We start from the raw sequence: 20,667 nt of genomic DNA, 5'->3' as shown, positions 1-20,667 counted from the left end.
AGGGTGAAAACTCTGAGGTTGGGGTAAGGAAAGAGCACCACACAACTCCGAGGTTGGATATAAGAGAAAACGACAACAACTCTGAGGCTGGAGAAGGAACCACCATCAACTCTGAGGTCGGGTGTAAGAAGGGACAACAACTATGAGGTTGGAAACGGGGTAACAACACTTAGGTTGGAGGAGGGCGACAACACTGAGGTTGGAAAAGGGAGACATACAACTCCGTTGGAAAGGAGAAACACACAACTCTGAGGTCGGACATGAAATTGATAGATAACAACTTTGAGGTTGGGAATAAGAGAAATAGACAAGAACTCTGAGGCTGAAGTAGGGATTGATATCAACTCTGAGGTTGGGTGTAAGAGAAAGATAACAACTCTGAGGTTGGGGATAAGAGGAATATACAATAACTCTGAGGCTGGGGTACAAATTGGCATCAACTCTGAGGTTCGGTATGGGAGGGTCTCTCAAATCTGGGGTTAGAGGCAATGGCATCATTAAGTCAGAAACTGAGTGAAGGGTGATTATCTACAACTATATGGTTGGCGAAAAGAGATATCAATATCGAAGGGTATCGAAAAAGGTGATAGACACTGATGATGGCTTGATTGGTTTTTCAAATTTGAGAGATATGGGTCTTGCCAATGATAATTGGACTTTGCGAGAGGTTTGCCAACGGAAATGGGTTGTTGAATAGTGCCAAGAGAGTGTTGGGCTTGATTCTTCCTTGTTAGAGATATTTGTACCATGTTGGATGATATGTGTGAATGAAATGATATGAATTATGCATGACAGGTTGATACAATGATATGAGAATCTACGGATGCCCCAATCTTGGGTACGGTGCAATGAATGTTGAGAAAAATTTGCTCGGGTTGCGAGGATTCTGATTTATAGAGAGTGGGTTGCGTCTTGAATGACTTCCCGACATCTGACTTCATGGTGTTGCTAGAGGATGGATCTGATGTAGATCTTTGGATGCCCCAAGCTGGATATGAAAAGCTTTCATAGGAAGGGGGAGAACCTTCCTCTCTTTGGATCATCTTTCCCTAATCTATTGGGTATTTGCATGGATTACCCCAATCACAAGTTAGGAAGCAACTTCATCGTGGATTATCTCAATCGGACCTGCCCCATTGCCATTGAACTGCATTCCTCTGATTAACCATTTCGGGGAGATTGACTTCTTGTGCTCTTGGGGTGGGCTTCCCCAGTACGAGCCTTGAAGTAACTTTGCCTCTGGTTGGGGGATCTTTGAGGGAATGCTCCTGACCTACCGATCTTCAGAGAGATTGATTGAATCTTGACTTCACTACCTCAGATTGACTGAATCTTGTAGAGATTTCTCAATGTGATTGCCTCAGATTGACAGGATCTCGAAGCGGTTTGTCTTTCTGCTCGACAGAGTCTTCAAACATTCTGACTGACATAATCAAAAGAAGTGGCTTGCCCCGACTCAATGGAGGTCTTATGCGTTCTACACTTTTGATATCATCATGTTCCTCAATTCACGTTCATTGTGGTGAATCTCTTAATGTCAGATGCTTACTCACGAGTAAGACAAGTTCATTTTGGAATTGATAATGCACTCTCATTTTTATACAGTTTTGAAATCCAAGCATGTTCACTGAAATTATGACATATAATGAATGCATCACTGATAACACATTTCATATCAATATCAATACATATGAGTAAATTGATGAAGAGTCAGTTTTGACACGACTGTATCGACTATAGTACGCCTTCGAAATAAACCCTTGCTTCAATTAGGTCTTTTGAGGGTTATAATGTGGTATGGTTCACGGTTTTAGAAAGAAAGGATATAAGGCTCAAACCTATCCTAACCTACCCGCTCTTCGTGATGTTCTCCAGTCCTACGTTCAGCTAGTTCGATACAAGCGCTCTTCTTCCAAAAGGGATTTGGGAATGAAAATGAACCCACGAGGTTTTTCGGTGTGGCAGTCATCCTTATTTTTTTTGGTTTGTAGCCACACGAATTTGTTCTTGCTGAGGATTTTCTTTTGATTCCTCTTTTGCATTTTTGTTTTTTACAATTTCCCTATTCTTGTTGGATTGGCTCTGATTTACAATCCACAAGGATGCCCTACTTTTTGCTTAAGTCACTTGTCTTCAAGTTTTTGACTTAGCAGGCTTTCTTTCTTTTCATTTTTGTTTTCTTTATTTATTTATTCTCTTTTGTTGAAACAAATCATGTGGCATCTGGCCGTTTAATGGGAATGTTGTGACTACCTCGTGCCTCTGTGGGTGAGGGACAACCATTTGGAATTTTGCGGTTTCCAACCTCTTGTGATGGATAAGATATGCTTGATCCTCATATAGGACACTTCTCTTTTGAAGTTTGAACGCTTGGTCAAACTAACTAACGACTACCCTGCCCCGGTTTTAAGATTGGGGGTTTTATATTCAGAAAGAAACTTTTACTCCTTGGCTCGAAGGGTTTGTCTAGGGATTATCTTCCTTATACCTCCGGTGTTTGGGGATTTGAAACAATGCCTTACATCATCAGCAAGGTTTTATTCAAAAGCGTACGAGCAGTGACTTCACGTTTTTTAATTTCATCATCCTCCTCTTAAAACTAACATTTTAATATTGACAAGATAAAGTATGAGGGACCGCGAATGGATTTATTTAAAACATGCATATTCATTTCAATGTAATTATTATTCAAAAACAAACGAGTTTATTACAAATGAATGTTACAAATGACAGTCAAGAAAATCACACATGAACATGATTTAACCAATGATTGTTGGAGTGATCCGCTTTATTCTCCCACTGCTTGGGGTCTTGGTTCTGGAAATAGCTGACGAGACAGTCCCACTGATGCAAATCCTTCAGATCTACTGCTGACTACGGCATTGCAGATGTACTTGCCTGCACGGGGTTGTTTGGAACAACTGGCTTGAATAATATATCTTTCAAGTCAATCAAGTCTTGTACTTTGTGCTTTAAGACATTGCAATTCTCGATCGATTTCCCTGGCGTCCCAGAGTGGTACTCATAACTGACATTCATGTCATACTCGGGAGGAAGAGGTATTGGCGGAGCCTTAGCTGAACCAAATAATGATTGTTAATTAAGTTGTTCATTTATATATTAATAATTGTTTTTCTGCAAAATTTTATTTATATATACATGTACAATATTTAAATAAAGTACAAGTTTTTATGTAGGTTTTGATAAGGATGAGACATTCAAGGCATGTTGTGGAGGCGGTGGGCCACATAATTTTGATCCAAGAATGGGGTGTGGAAGTCCTAATACAACTGTTTGCTCTGACCCTTCTAAAAATATAAACTGGGATGGAGTTCATTTTACAGAAGTAGCATATAAACTATTAGCAAAAGGATTAGTTGAAGGACCTTTTGCATATCCCTCACTTAAACCAGCTCCTTTTCAAATAGCCTAAAAGCATTCAAGATAGTGTCGTCAGGAGAATTAAGAAATATGTATATCATAATTTATGTAGCTCTCGACAGGATTAGTTATATATTCAATAAACATTAATGTCATTCTTTTTAAAATTTAACTCATAAATGCTATTGGTATAAATTGTTTTTATACAATCAACCAATTATAAATACTAAATAATTGTCTATTGAATTATCTTTAAAGTTATATTTATGAATAATTTTGATATACAAATAGTATAAAACTTTTTTTTATTATCAATATATATATATATATATATATATATATATATATATATATATATATATATATATATATATATATATATATATATATATATATATATATATATATATATATATATATATATATATATATATATATATATATATATATATATATATATATATATATATATCTTTTATTTAGCACTAATCATAAAAAGAAAAGGGCTTCTCTCGTTCGTGATTCTAAAATATACCTAAAAAATAGTTCAAAATGAACTATTAATAAATTCTATAAATATTGCATTGTTTCCTGTTTTATTTATATTATAAATTAGATCATTTCATAATAATAATTTAAATGACATATTTGAACCAATTTTATTTTTTCATGTTAGAATTTCTAACCTCAACGAAATATGTTATAGAAAATCGACATTGATTATATGTATATTATATTGAGTTTTTCTGTTTTCACCATGAAACATCTGACATAATAAAAATGTCCTTTGAATTTTAGAGTATGAATCTTGTTTTGTTAGCAATTCTAGTCTGTGAAACACATCAAATTCAAAATTGAATCAATTGATACTGAACATTACTCAAAGCATCCATCACTTCCATATTTCATAATAGGTTAGTACATATATGTTTGAATATATGATTTAATGCAAGAAGCTTAAGAAGTTAGATCATCTGAGCCATTAACATAGCCTCAAGAGTTTGAGGTGTAAGAGGCTAAGGAAAGTAACCCAAACTGGGGCTTCCTAAGGTGTATGCGCCTATAGGGAAGGATACTTGGGAAGAGATATATCCAGGAGGCCCATATGACATATATGTATTGTTGTATTACAAGGAACATGTGATCAAAGATACTTGAGAGGGAGATGTATGATAGATTTCTCAATGATTTTTATATTCAATTATTGTTTTGTTCCTATTTTATGTTGTCTCTCTAATTTATTTAATTATTCTTCTAGACCAGTAATGACCCCTTAAAATGTATAAACAATAGGAAGAAAGCCATCACTATGAATAATCCCTAAGAGGATTGATTATGTAACAACCCGTGTAATATATATCTAGAATAATATCATACAAGTGTTATTATTTGGTACTGATACAACACAAGAGTCGAGAGGCATCATTTACATACTTGACCAAAATAAAAGATACAACCTATGGTACAAGACATGGAAAGTTCCTAAATAAAAATCTAAGATCTATGTACAATATCTACCATTATACAAAACCCACAGCGGAAGATCACATCATCACAACAACGTCGAAACATCATCAAAACGATCCTCTTAATCTTACCTACAAAAACACCAGAAAAATAACAACATTTATGGGGTGAGATAATAATATCAGTGAGTTCCCCTATCCTATGGGTCCACTCGGCTCGACAAGGTTACTACCTGATTTCTAACTCAAGTATTCACCTTCTGTTACTTGTGTATCACTCATACAATGTAACTATCACTTAAGCAACTAAGGGATACTCACAGTGTGTGGAAACATGTCACTTGAGTTTTCGTAACTCAATAAATCACTATTTGGATTCAGGAAACATCAATCCCCGAACGGACCTACGTCTAAGCCAGGATCAGTTCACACATGCTTGTATGATTCGACTGTCGTGGTGGATATCGGGTCCTCTATGAGGCTTAATCCTCAGTTCAAGTGACCGTCACTTGTATGGGACTCTAACCCACTTTAAGTATCTTTCACCGTATGGGACTCTAACACACTTAGGTGTCCACCTTTCCTCCATGTTCGCCATGGTTACGACTCAAACCCAATTGAGGCACAGATTTTATGTCATAACAAAATAATAAAAATCCAACATGGTTTGTTGGGGAATAAAGGTGTCATCGTCTATTCTATACAAAACCATCGATACAACATTTTATTTAATGTATCGTTCTTTTTATAGGGTGCTATGTGAGTGTATTTATAGTTATATAACAACAAAAGCAAAGTTGAAAAAATACGGTAAAAATAACAAATATTTATTTAAAGTTGTTTATGTGTTGGAAAATATTAGTTAATGTGTAAGATCAAAAGATGTATGACAAGATAAGTGGCTTGCGAGATGATATATATAAATTCAATCTACCATCATCACATATATCAACATTGATAAACTCATGACTTATAATAATAACATGAAGTTCTTAATTCTCTTTAGCCTCACTTTTATATTCAGAAATGTACTTTCAAATGTCAATCCTCTTCCCTATGAAGCTATATTTAATTTTGGTGATTCAATAAGCGACACAGGAAATGAAGCAACTCTTCACCCACCTATGCCTATCAATAGTCCTTATGGATCAACGTATTTTAAACATCCCTCAGGACGTTTGTCAAATGGACGCTTGATTATAGATTTCATAGGTAAATTTATTATTTTTTAGTTTTATTTGTATATACTTTTAACCTTGGAGGGTAAAAGTATATTTCTGAATATAAAAGTGAGGCTAAAGAGAATTAAGATATATTCCTTTATATTGTGTTATTAGTATTTTATTAGATATATTCCCTGATACTCACTTTATTTTGTAGCTCAAGCATATGGATTGCCATTTTTGCCAGCCTATAAAAATCTCATTGAAGGCCAAGATATCACGAAAGGAGTGAACTTTGCATTTGCTGGTGCCACTGCACTTGATTTTAATTATTTCAATAAAAGTATGGTTGCTCTACCTGGAACTAATAACTCATTGAGTGTTCAACTTAAGATGTTTAAGAGACTCAAGCCTTCACTATGTAAAAACAAAAAAGGTATTGTCACATCTTCTTTTGCATATACATTTAATGTAATTTTCAAAATATTTTTTTTAATCAAAGAGTTAACAATATTTGTTATTTTTATGATATAGATTGTCGTAACTACTTTAAGAAATCATTATTTTTAGTCGGAGAAATTGGTGGAAATGATATTTTCTCTCATATTACACCAAAATTTTCAAACTTCAGAAATCTTATTCCCTTAGTGGTTAATAAAATTACAGAAACAACCATAGTAAGTTATAATAAATTTATGTATTTTAATAACTACTTCAATATAAGTTATAATAATGTAGTAACTATTTTTTTTCTTTTCATGTGATAGTCATTAATCAAAGAGGGAGCTGTAGAGATAGTTATTCCAGGGAACTTTCCAGTGGGGTGTAGTGCCTCCCTTTTGGCAGTGGTGAATACTAATAATACAAAAAACTACGATGAATTTGAATGCTTTAACGCATTTAATACTGTCATACAATATTTTAATGACAATCTAATCTATTCTATAACTACATTAAAAGAGACTTACCCTGATGTCAAGATAATATACTTTGACTATTATAATAATGCCAAACGTTTGTATGAAGAACCACAAAAATATGGTGGGTAGTTTTTTTTATATAATATTTAACTTATTATACATATAGCAATAATGATTGTTAATTAAGTTGTTCATTTATATATTAATAATTGTTTTTCTGCAAATTTTTTTTTATATATACATGTACAATATTTAAATAAAGTACAAGTTTTTATGTAGGTTTTTTGATAAGGATGAGACATTCAAGGCATGTTGTGGAGGCGGTGGGCCACATAATTTTGATCCAAGAATGGGGTGTGGAAGTCCTAATACAACTGTTTGCTCTGACCCTTCTAAAAATATAAACTGGGATGGAGTTCATTTTACAGAAGTAGCATATAAACTATTAGCAAAAGGATTAGTTGAAGGACCTTTTGCATATCCCTCACTTAAACCAGCTCCTTTTCAAATAGCCTAAAAGCATTCAAGATAGTGTCGTCAGGAGAATTAAGAAATATGTATATCAGAATTTATGTAGCTCTCGACGGGATTAGTTATATATTCAATAAACATTAATGTCATTCTTTTTAAAATTTAACTCATAAATGCTATTGGTATAAATTGTTTTTATACAATCAGCCAATTATAAATACTAAATAATTGTCTATTGAATTATCTTTAAAGTTATATTTATGAATGATTTTGATATACAAATAGTATAAAACTTTTTTTATTATCAATATATATATATATATATATATATATATATATATATATATATATATATATATATATATATATATATATATATATATATATATATATATATATATATATATATATATATATATATATATATATATATATATATATATATATCTTTTATTTAGCACTAATCATAAAAAGAAAAGGGCTTCTCTCGTTCGTGATTCTAAAATATACCTAAAAAATAGTTCAAAATGAACTATTAATAAATTCTATAAATATTGCATTGTTTCCTGTTTTATTTATATTATAAATTAGATCATTTCATAATAATAATTTAAATGACATATTTGAACCAATTTTATTTTTCATGTTAGAATTTCTAACCTCAACGAAATATGTTATAGAAAATCGACATTGATTATATGTATATTATATTGAGTTTTTCTATTTTCACCATGAAACATCTGACATAATAAAAATGTCCTTTGAATTTTAGAGTATGAATCTTGTTTTGTTAGCAATTCTAGTCTGTGAAACACATCAAATTCAAAATTGAATCAATTGATACTGAACATTACTCAAAGCATCCATCACTTCATTATTTCATAATAGGTTAGTACATATATGTTTGAATATATGATTTAATGCAAGAGGCTTAAGAAGTTAGATCATCTGAGCCATAAACATAACCTCAAGAGTCTGAGGTGTAAGAGGCTAAGGAAAGTAACCCAAACTGGGGCTTCCTAAGGTGTATGCGCCTATAGGGAAGGATACTTGGGAAGAGATATATCCAGGAGGCCCATATGACATATATGTATTGTTGTATTACAAGGAACATGTGATCAAAGATACTTGAGAGGGAGATGTATGATATTTTTCTCAATGATTTTTATATTCAATTATTGTTTTATTCCTATTTTATGTTGTCTCTCTAATTTATTTAATTATTCTTCTAGACCAGTAATGACCCATTAAAATGTATAAACAATAGGAAGAAGGCCATCACTATGAATAATCCCTAAGAGGATTCATTATGTAACAACCCGTGTAATATATATCTAGAATAATATCATACAAGTGTTATTATTTGGTACTGATACAACACAAGAGTCGAGAGGCATCATTTACATACTTGACCAAAATAAAAGATACAACCTATGGTACAAGACATGGAAAGTTCCTAAATAAAAATCTAAGATATATGTACAATATCTACCATTATACAAAATCCACAGCGGAAGATCACATCATCACAACAACGTCGAAACATCATCAAAACGATCCTCTTAATCTTACCTACAAAAAAACCAGAAAAATAACAACATTTATGGGGTGAGATAATAATATCAGTGAGTTCCCCTATCCTATGGGTCCACTCGGCTCGACAAGGTTACTACCTGATTTCTAACTCAAGTATTCACCTTCTGTTACTTGTGTATCACTCATACAATGTAACTATCACTTAAGCAACTGAGGGATACTCACAGTGTGTGGAAACATATCACTTGAGTTTTCATAACTCAATAAATCACTATTTGGATTCAGGAAACATCAATCCCCGAACGGACCTACGTCTAAGCCAGGATCAGTTCACACATGCTCGTATGATTCGACTGTCGTGGTGGATATCGGGTCCTCTATGAGGCTTAATCCTCAGTTCAAGTGACCGTCACTCGTATGGGACTCTAACCCACTTTAAGTATCTTTCACCGTATGGGACTCTAACACACTTAGGTGTCCACCTTTCCTCCATGTTCGCCATGGTTACGACCCAAACCCAATTGAGGCACAAATTTTATGTCATAACAAAATAATAAAAATCCAACATGGTTTGTTGGGGAATAAAGGTGTCATCGACTATTCTATACAAAACCATCGATACAACATTTTATTTAATGTATCGTTCTTTTTATAGGGTGCTATGTGAGTGTATTTATAGTTATATAACAACAAAAGCAAAGTTGAAAAAATACGGTAAAAATAACAAATATTTATTTAAAGTTGTTTATGTGTTGGAAAATATTAGTTAATGTGTAAGATCAAAAGATGTATGACAAGATAAGTGGCTTGCGAGATAATATATATAAATTCAATCTACCATCATCACATATATCAACATTGATAAACTCATGACTTATAATAATAACATGAAGTTCTTAATTCTCTTTAGCCTCACTTTTATATTCAGAAATGTACTTTCAAATGTCAATCCTCTTCCCTATGAAGCTATATTTAATTTTGGTGATTCAATAAGCGACACAGGAAATGAAGCAACTCTTCACCCACCTATGCCTATCAATAGTCCTTATGGATCAACGTATTTTAAACATCCCTCAGGACGTTTGTCAAATGGACGATTGATTATAGATTTCATAGGTAAATTTATTATTTTTTAGTTTTATTTGTATATACTTTTAACCTTGGAGGGTAAAAGTATATTTCTGAATATAAAAGTGAGGCTAAAGAGAATTAAGATATATTCCTTTATATTGTGTTATTAGTATTTTATTAGATATATTCCCTGATACTCACTTTATTTTGTAGCTCAAGCATATGGATTGCCATTTTTGCCAGCCTATAAAAATCTCATTGAAGGCCAAGATATCACGGAAGGAGTGAACTTTGCATTTGCTGGTGCCACTGCACTTGATTTTAATTATTTCAATAAAAGTATGGTTGCTCTACCTGGAACTAATAACTCATTGAGTGTTCAACTTAAGATGTTTAAGAGACTCAAGCCTTCACTATGTAAAAACAAAAAAGGTATTGTCACATCTTCTTTTGCATATACATTTAATGTAATTTTCAAAATATATTTTTTTAATCAAAGAGTTAACAATATTTGTTATTTTTATGATACAGATTGTCGTAACTACTTTAAGAAATCATTATTTTTAGTCGGAGAAATTGGTGGAAATGATATTTTCTCTCATATTACACCAAAATTTTCAAACTTCAGAAATCTTATTCCCTTAGTGGTTAATAAAATTACAGAAACAACCATAATAAGTTATAATAAATTTATGTATTTTAATAACTACTTCAATATAAGTTATAATAATGTAGTAACTATTTTTTTTCTTTCCATGTGATAGTCATTAATCAAAGAGGGAGCTGTAGAGATAGTTATTCCAGGGAACTTTCCAGTGGGGTGTAGTGCCTCCCTTTTGGCAGTGGTGAATACTAATAATACAAAAAACTACGATGAATTTGGATGCTTTAAGGCATTTAATACTGTCATACAATATTTTAATGACAATCTAATCTATTCTATAACTACATTAAGAGAGACTTACCCTGATGTTAAGATAATATACTTTGACTATTATAATAATGCCAAACGTTTGTATGAAGAACCACAAAAATATGGTGGGTAGTTTTTTTTATATAATATTTAACTTATTATACATATAGCAATAATGATTGTTAATTAAGTTGTTCATTTATATATTAATAATTGTTTTTCTGCAAAATTTTATTTATATATACATGTACAATATTTAAATAAAGTACAAGTTTTTATGTAGGTTTTGATAAGGATGAGACATTCAAGGCATGTTGTGGAGGCGGTGGGCCATATAATTTTGATCCAAGAATGGGGTGTGGAAGTCCTAATACAACTGTTTGCTCTGACCCTTCTAAAAATATAAACTGGGATGGAGTTCATTTTACAGAAGTAGCATATAAACTATTAGCAAAAGGATTAGTTGAAGGACCTTTTGCATATCCCTCACTTAAACCAGCTCCTTTTCAAATAGCCTAAAAGCATTCAAGATAGTGTCGTCAGGAGAATTAAGAAATATGTATATCACAATTTATGTAGTTCTCGACGGGATTAGTTATATATTCAATAAACATTAATGTCATTCTTTTTAAAATTTAACTCATAAATGCTATTGGTATAAATTGTTTTTATACAATCAGCCAATTATAAATACCAAATAATTGTCTATTGAATTATCTTTAAAGTTATATTTATGAATAATTTTGATATACAAATAGTATAAAACTTTTTTTATTATCAATATATATATATATATATATATATTATATATATATATATATATATATATATATATATATATATATATATATATATATATATATATATATATATATATATATATATATATATATATATATATATATATATATATATATCTTTTATTTAGCACTAATCATAAAAAGAAAAGGGCTTCTCTCGTTCGTGATTCTAAAATATACCTAAAAAATAGTTCAAAATGAACTATTAATAAATTCTATAAATATTGCATTGTTTCCTGTTTTATTTATATTATAAATTAGATCATTTCATAATAATAATTTAAATGACATATTTGAACCAATTTTATTTTTTCATGTTAGAATTTCTAACCTCAACGAAATATGTTATAGAAAATCGACATTGATTATATGTATATTATATTGAGTTTTTCTGTTTTCACCATGAAACATCTGACATAATAAAAATATCCTTTGAATTTTAGAGTATGAATCTTGTTTTGTTAGCAATTCTAGTCTGTGAAACACATCAAATTCAAAATTGAATCAATTGATACTGAACATTACTCAAAGCATCCATCACTTCCATATTTCATAATAGGTTAGTACATATATGTTTGAATATATGATTTAATGCAAGAAGCTTAAGAAGTTAGATCATCTGAGCCATTAACATAACCTCAAGAGTCTGAGGTGTAAGAGGCTAAGGAAAGTAACCCAAACTGGGGCTTCCTAAGGTGTATGCGCCTATAGGGAAGGATACTTGGGAAGAGATATATCCAGGAGGCCCATATGACATATATGTATTGTTGTATTACAAGGAACATGTGATCAAAGATACTTGAGAGGGAGATGTATGATAGATTTCTCAATGATTTTTATATTTAATTATTGTTTTGTTCCTATTTTATGTTGTCTCTCTAATTTATTTAATTATTCTTCTAGACCAGTAATGACCCCTTAAAATGTATAAACAATAGGAAGAAGGCCATCACTATGAATAATCCCTAAGAGGATTGATTATGTAACAACCCGTGTAATATATATCTAGAATAATATCATACAAGTGTTATTATTTGGTACTGATACAACACAAGAGTCGAGAGGCATCATTTACATACTTGACCAAAATAAAAGATACAACCTATGGTACAAGACATGGAAAGTTCCTAAATAAAAATCTAAGATCTATGTACAATATCTACCATTATACAAAACCCACAGCGGAAGATCACATCATCACAACAACGTCGAAACATCATCAAAACGATCCTCTTAATCTTACCTACAAAAACACCAGAAAAATAACAACATTTATGGGGTGAGATAATAATATCAGTGAGTTCCCCTATCCTATGGGTCCACTCGGCTCGACAAGGTTACTACCTGATTTCTAACTCAAGTATTCACCTTCTGTTACTTGTGTATCACTCATACAATGTAACTATCACTTAAGCAACTAAGGGATACTCACAGTGTGTGGAAACATGTCACTTGAGTTTTCGTAACTCAATAAATCACTATTTGGATTCAGGAAACATCAATCCCCGAACGGACCTACGTCTAAGCCAGGATCAGTTCACACATGCTCGTATGATTCGACTGTCGTGGTGGATATCGGGTCCTCTATGAGGCTTAATCCTCAGTTCAAGTGACCGTCACTCGTATGGGACTCTAACCCACTTTAAGTATCTTTCACCGTATGGGACTCTAACACACTTAGGTGTCCACCTTTCCTCCATGTTCGCCATGGTTACGACTCAAACCCAATTGAGGCACAAATTTTATGTCATAACAAAATAATAAAAATCCAACATGGTTTGTTGGGGAATAAAGGTGTCATCGACTATTCTATACAAAACCATCGATACAACATTTTATTTAATGTATCGTTCTTTTTATAGGGTGCTATGTGAGTGTATTTATAGTTATATAACAACAAAAGCAAAGTTGAAAAAATACGGTAAAAATAACAAATATTTATTTAAAGTTGTTTATGTGTTGGAAAATAATAGTTAATGTGTGTCGCATTACGCGAAAAACCGGCGGGAAAACAAGAACAACAGAGCCGCCACCGTGCGTTATTTATCCCAAAAGAGGGAAAGGAAACGCTCAGAGTAAACCTGGAAAAAGCATGTGGTCTCGCGACCAAAGAGAGTGGGATCGGGAGTCGGTTATGCGAAGGGAAGGTATTAGCACCCCTACGCATCCGTCGTACTCGACGGGATCCACGCACAAAAGGAAGGAAAATGGTTGCTAAAAACACTGCTCACACACACACACACTGGCTGAAAGAGACACAAGAAACTGACTGAAACTGACTCGGCAGGACATCGTATCCTGGGCCTACTTAGTCTATCAGGCATAGACATCAGAGTCTAAGTAGTTCGAACTGGGGAAACGACACATGCTCGCTAGGATATCGCATCCTATGCATACGTATCTCCTTTGGACGAAGGAGAATCAGAGCATTCGTAGCTCGGCTGACACGCACACAAACAAACGCAGGCAAAGGCAAACGTGGAGCCTGAATGCCAATCATTGGACTTATATCAGCATCCGAACCAAAACGCACTCAAAAGGCAAACATGGAGCCCGACTGCCAATCACTGGACTTACGTCGGCATCCGAACCAAACACACGCACACAGGAACCCGAATGCCACTCGATGGACTTACATCAGCTTCCAAGCACACAACAAGACACAGGATGTGGAATGCCAATCGCTGGGCTTACATCCACCTCCTAACACCAACACAGGAAGAAGAAGGGTCTCGATTGCAACTAGGGCAAGAGAAAGGGAAGGTCTCAATCGCAACGAGGGCGAGAGAAAAGAATGTCTCAATCGCAACGAGGGCGAGAGAAGAGAATTAGTGTTAGTGGTTAGTCAAACTCGGCAAGACATCGCATCTCGTGCCTACGTATCTCATCTGAACATGAGAATCAGAGTTGCCGTAGTTCGGCTAAACTATTCCTGTTGGTTTGTGTTTTTTGAGTGGATAACGTCACTACGCAATCTACCGGATGCTCGACCTTTGGAGACTTACTCACCTGTAGTAGAAGGAGTTGACGTATCCTTAAGAGGGGATAATGTTTGTTTGTGTTTTAGGAAAGCTCAAGCAAGAAAGGAAGTCCTATACGAAGGAACCGTGCTACCTTAATTGTCATGCAAACGAGACTACGCGGAGTCTAGCAAACCTAGGGGATACAATCACACCACACAAACATATACAGCATGAAATAAACACACCAGCAAGGGGCTCAAACATCAGGGCTAGGCTTTAGTCGAGGGGTCATATCAACCTCAACAAACAAGCCTCTGTATCGGGGTCAGGTTAGCTCTTAACCTTGCCATTGAGGGGCTAAGGTGAAGCCAGATGAAAGGTGATGAGGGGTGTGCCTCATTGCTTCTATCTCTGGTCAGAGAGAGCATCAGACAAGGGAGCGTGGGTCCAGAATGGGGGGACCCTTCTACGCTCAGGACATAGACTCGACTGTACAATGTACAAGATCTTGGGCTTGGATCTCAATGCTACAACCATGTAATGGGAGCAAGGAGAAGACTCACAGAATAGTGGGGGATAGATTGCTTATCCCTACCTTCCACCAATTGCCTCAAGTGAGGACTTTTCCTGCTTGGGACAAATATAAACATACACAATCATTGCCTCTTAAGGAGGACTTCAGACAGTTTGCCCGGCCCGGTAACAGCCGGGTCTCCAGACTACATGAAGAAGAAAGTTCTATACCTCAATGCCAATTGCTTATAAGCAAAGCAATGCAAGTTCTTAAGAGAACTGAGCAACTAAAGGGTACCTGAGAACAATCCAACATAATCAGCATCCCATTCATAATCAGACAACAATACAAGAATCAACAATGTACAATCATAATCAAACAATAATGTGCATAGCACAAAGCTCAATGTGAACCAACATCCTACAAAACAGCCACATTAGTTTACAAGTCAAGTAAGATAATCCCAAATGTGAAACAATATCCTTAAGCCTTAACTCCTTAACCTGAAAAGCCAAAGACAAGTTCAAATGTAAGTGACAAGACCACTAGGACTAGCCTAGGGTCCAAAAGAAGGAAAAATCCTAAAACAGCAACCAATTCATGATCAAAGTCAAGCTATTTCAATTACAAAGGGATCCCAATTGGTCCCATATCCAAACTATACACCTATTTCATTTTATGTACAATCTAAGGCAGGGTGAGCAATGTTAAACCACATATGAGCAGTCAGCAAGATCACATCACAAAAAATACCAAAACAGCATGGAAAATTCCACAAAAATTATATCCTAAACAGAGGACATTCAACAAGCTACATGTCAATTTTTAAGCCATTTGGACTAGTGGAACTATGGGAATTAATTCAACATGACAAGGCATGCAAAAACACAATCAAATGAATCTACAAAATGTATGCTAACTTCAATCACATGGTAAACAGTGGCATTAAATGGTAAATGGATGGGACCAAAGCCAATTGAAAGCTACACATGTCAGGAACTACTCTACCAAATTTCATGGTCATAGGGTAAGGTATGAGAATATGGCAACATATATACGAATGTGTCACAAACAAGGCCCTAAATATGCTAGGCAGCACTCAAAAATCCTAATCAATTAGGAAATGGATTATAAAAATCCACAAAAAATCACAGTGAAAGTTAACATGTTAATGGTGCTACATGCAAAAAATTAAGGCCATTGGCCAAAGGGAAGCATGGCAAAATAATTGGAGAATTCTGTATATCACATGGTGTCACATTTTATCATACTCAAGTTCAATAAATCACAACTAAAAGACCAGAGGTCCAAAAAACACAAATCCTATGTCAAAAATTCCAGAAGAGTGTCAGGAATCTACACCTAAAATTTCAACTCATTTGGATTATGTATGGTGATTTTATAATTAAAATTGTAAATCATGTGAATTTGGCATACATCATGGATATCTCTATGGCAATTTATTTTTCTACCAAGCACAATCTTATTTTTTGATTCTATAAAAAAAGTAGATGAAAAATGAAGACTAACAAAAAAAGTCTTGAATTATTTGGATGATTATTGGTCATTTTATGATTTTTTTGAAGATTTAAAATATTTATTGAATATTTATTTTGGATTTTTCAATGATTTAATTAATTAATTGGAGCTAAATGGCAAATGCGTAATAACGTAGTCTGAGGCCAAAACGGCACCGTCCCCATTAAATGAGGTGGCGCCATGCTATTCGCCGGTCCAAAGCGGGAAACACAATTTTGAAATGAAACGCAGGAGGCATGGATCGAAACACGGATTTGGGCGAAGAATTTCCAGAACTCATGAAGCTTCAACGCTGTTCTTGAGTTCTTCATCTGCAGATTAGGTTTCGAGCGAATCTTAACGAAAATCAACAATCCATACGTCGTTGGAACCGGCATGAGCTCAGGATCGTGAATACGCAAGCGATTTCATCCAGAAATTAATGTACAGTACAAATCGAACGAAAGAAAGAATTGCATCTAAACTTCAATTGAAGATAACTCGGCCAATTCTTAACGAAATTACAATCCACAACTTGCTACGCAATCTACAATCCACACTCTACAATAACCACTACACAATTTTAGCAATCAGAAGATTCGAATTTAACCTCTTGATGAATGCTACCGTCGGAATCTCGCGCGTTTTGGCTCAATGAATGAAAACAGATGTTGCTCAACGTTGTAGGAGGCTGGTGCAATGTTCAATTTAGCTCAACGAAGTCTGAACAGGTAGAAATTGCCGACTGTCATGTAAATCGCGTTTGCTTCAATGGTGAAGGTTCTTCAAGGATCTTCCACTTTCTTGCTTCAACAGTACACCAACTTCACCTGCATATGATGATCAACCATAGAAACCGCACAAAAACTGGTGAAATCTTGGTGAATTCTGAAAAAAATGGAAAATGCAAAGTGTGGAAAGTGAGAAAAATGAGAGAGTTCTTGAGATTTTTTGTTGAATTTGTGAATTGTGATTAACCAGTGCAATTCTGTTAGAGATTAGGTTTATATATCAAGCTCTTAATCTAACTATTAATCAAGATTAGTGAAAAATGGTAATTAGTGAAAATTGGCTTATGTGTGAATTTGGCTCTTTTTTGCTCTTTCTCTAAACCAGTCCATATATCAGCTCCAATTGGATTCCAGCAAGTCTAAAATACCATATATGATGTGTAGAAAAAAGTCCCATTTCCATTGGATGCTTATTTTTGAATTTCACCATTTGATAGCAAAATGTCCAATTTTAACCATTGCATTTTTCAAACCAAATCTCAATTTACAAAGCCTATGCATAAAGTGATGATTCAAACACATTCCAAATGCCATTCCTGAGGTGTTGCAAAAAGTCCCATCTCAAAATTCCAAATATTTTGACATTTGGACAATTTTGCCCCTGATCCAATTTAACAGTCCAGTTGAAAAGTGACTTTTTGCATTGGCCACTTTTGGAAAAATCCAATGATGCATCCTTGAAGTACATGTCAAATGGAGTTTGTGCATATAAAGAACTTGTAATTTGGACCAACCATGTGGTAGTTATGGCCTCCTGATTACGGGTCTTTTTTGAAATTCATCTGACCATATCTTGCAAACCACACATGGGATTTTCAAGTTCTTGGACGTTTTGGAAAGGTGAGAACAAGATCTTCAACTTTCATGTTGGACAAAATTCCCTTTGAAGCTTGTATGATGAAGTTATTTTGAGGAGAAAAAGTTTCCATTTTGGGCAGCTGAGATTACAGGTCATCTGCTATTTTTGGAAACTTTCTGTCTGACCTCCAAATCTTCAACCTTGGTCTTTGGCATGTCAAATGAGACTTATATGGACATGAATGAGGCCTTTCAAACCATTTCCCACCTTCCAATCCATAAACTCGGGCACAGTTGACCACAGTTGACCACAGTTGACTTTCTAGGGTTTCTGGTTGACTGAACAATGACTGTTGACTTCTGAGCATCCAACCTTTGGCCAAACCACTTCAAAATGATCCTTGGACCATATGAGCTTGAAAAAACCAACCCTAGGGCTCTGTCTTAATGAAAATGGCACTTGCTTGCTTGATTGCCTGATTCTCCTGATCAGTTTGTTCTGATTGGTCAGCTGAGCTTGCACTTGGGCAAATGGACAATGCAATGTTATGCAGTGGACATTGTTAATGCTATGACCTAATATGAAATGAATGTATTCAATGGTAGGGTGCAAATTTGAGGTGCTACAGCTGCCCCTATTCAATCAACTGGGAACCCGAATGGATGAGAGCAATGGCTGTCAGACTTTCAGGGTAAACAGGGATTGAATACCAAGAACCGTAGAAATTTGCACACTGCTGGGAATTGTCTTTCTTGTTTTTTTTTTTTTTTTCAGAGGTACAAGCACATCCAATCATCGACACACGATGAATGGGAACAGAAATCATCTCAACTAGATGCCAACGGACAACTAGGAAAAACTCAACGTTTACCAAGACCAACGGAGAGGTAAATCAACTCTACTGGGGATAACCAGGAAAGGATACAACCATACGTCAGCGGACGCAATGGGAAAAACTCAACGTTTACCGAAACCAACGGAGAGGTAACCAATCATCATCGGATGAATGGAAAGAGATATACAACCATACGTCAGCGGACGGAATGGGAAAAACTCAACGTTTACCAAAACCAACGGAGAGGTAACCAGACATCATAGGATGAATGGGAAGAGAGATACAACCATACGTCAGCGGACGTAATGGGGAAAAACTCAACGTTTACCAAGACCAACGGAGAGGTAACCAGACATCATAGGATGAATGGGAAGACTCGACCAGACGTCATAGGACGAAAGGGAGAAGCTCGACGTTTATCGACACCAACGGAGAAGGAGAAAACTCAGCCAAGACGTCATAGGACGAAAGGGAGACTCAACGTTTATCGACACCAACAGAGAAGGAGGAAACTCAGCCAGACGTCATAGGACGAAAGGGAGACTCAACGTTTATCGACACCAACGGAGAAGGAGGAAACTCAGCCAAGATGTCATAGGACGAAAGGGAGAAGGAGAAAACTCAGCCAGACGTCATAGGACGAAAGGGAGACTCAACGTTTATCGACACCAACGGAGAAGGAGGAAACTCAGCCAGACGTCATAGGACGAAAGGGAGACTCAACGTTTATCGACACCAACGGAGAAGGAGAAAACTCAACCAGACGTCATAGGAGGAAAGGGAGACCACAACCGGACACCAAATAGGACGTCTACTGGGGATTCTGGCTGGGAAATCAACCAGACATTAATGAATGAACTGGGAATAGGGTATACAATCAGACGTTCATGGACGAATGAGAAAAACACGACGTTTATCGAAACCAACGGGGAGGTAGATCCACTTGGGGAAAGGTACAACTAGACGTCATAGGACGAATAGGAAAAACTCGACGTTTATCGACACCAACGGAGAGGAGAAAACTCTGAGGGGAATCATATGGTATTACCAAATGATCTGCGGGGAACAAGCAACTATACGTCATCGGACGCATAGGAAAAACTCGACGTTTATCGACACCAACGGAGAGGAGGTTCAACTGGGGAAGACCCTGTGGGGAAAGATATCAACTATACGCCAACAGACGCATAGGAAAAACTCGACGTTTATCGACACCAACGGAGAGGAGGACTCTTCTAGGGAGAGCGAACACAACCAAATCATCAATGGATGATGGGGAAAAACTCGACGTTTATCGACACCAACGGAGAGGAGGAAACTCACTGGGGATCAAGGTCACAACAGAGAGTAGACAGGAAGGAACACCAAGGATACCGGGTTATAGGTATGAAACGGTGACCGACCAAAACGTGAATTGGTTTGTTCCAAAACACTCAACATCCTGAAGAGGGCTAGAAAAGCAGTCTTGTTAGAGGATGGACATTCGATTCCACAAGGAATACGAACCTTACTCGACTGGGGAGGAC

General features: G+C 35.2%; 2 protein-coding genes across 2 annotated transcripts; both read left to right on the top strand.

The window, feature by feature from the left end:
• Positions 1 to 5,812: 5,812 nt before the first annotated feature.
• On the top strand, positions 5,813 to 7,447 carry LOC127115393 (GDSL esterase/lipase At5g45910-like). Its single transcript, XM_051046954.1, has 5 exons — positions 5,813 to 6,059; positions 6,228 to 6,446; positions 6,545 to 6,687; positions 6,778 to 7,055; positions 7,210 to 7,447. Exons 1-5 carry the CDS (start codon positions 5,813 to 5,815, stop codon positions 7,445 to 7,447), a joined length of 1,125 nt encoding a protein of 374 aa, XP_050902911.1.
• A 2,359-nt stretch (positions 7,448 to 9,806) lies between these two features.
• Positions 9,807 to 11,440, top strand: LOC127115392 (GDSL esterase/lipase At5g45910-like). Its single transcript, XM_051046953.1, has 5 exons — positions 9,807 to 10,053; positions 10,222 to 10,440; positions 10,540 to 10,683; positions 10,774 to 11,046; positions 11,205 to 11,440. Exons 1-5 carry the CDS (start codon positions 9,807 to 9,809, stop codon positions 11,438 to 11,440), a joined length of 1,119 nt encoding a protein of 372 aa, XP_050902910.1.
• The last annotated feature ends 9,227 nt before the right edge of the window (positions 11,441 to 20,667 follow it).

This window comes from Lathyrus oleraceus, chromosome 1, assembly GCF_024323335.1.
Source record: "Lathyrus oleraceus cultivar Zhongwan6 chromosome 1, CAAS_Psat_ZW6_1.0, whole genome shotgun sequence".
Taxonomy (NCBI): domain Eukaryota; kingdom Viridiplantae; phylum Streptophyta; class Magnoliopsida; order Fabales; family Fabaceae; genus Lathyrus; species Lathyrus oleraceus.
This window is presented reverse-complemented; position numbering and strand designations above follow the sequence as displayed.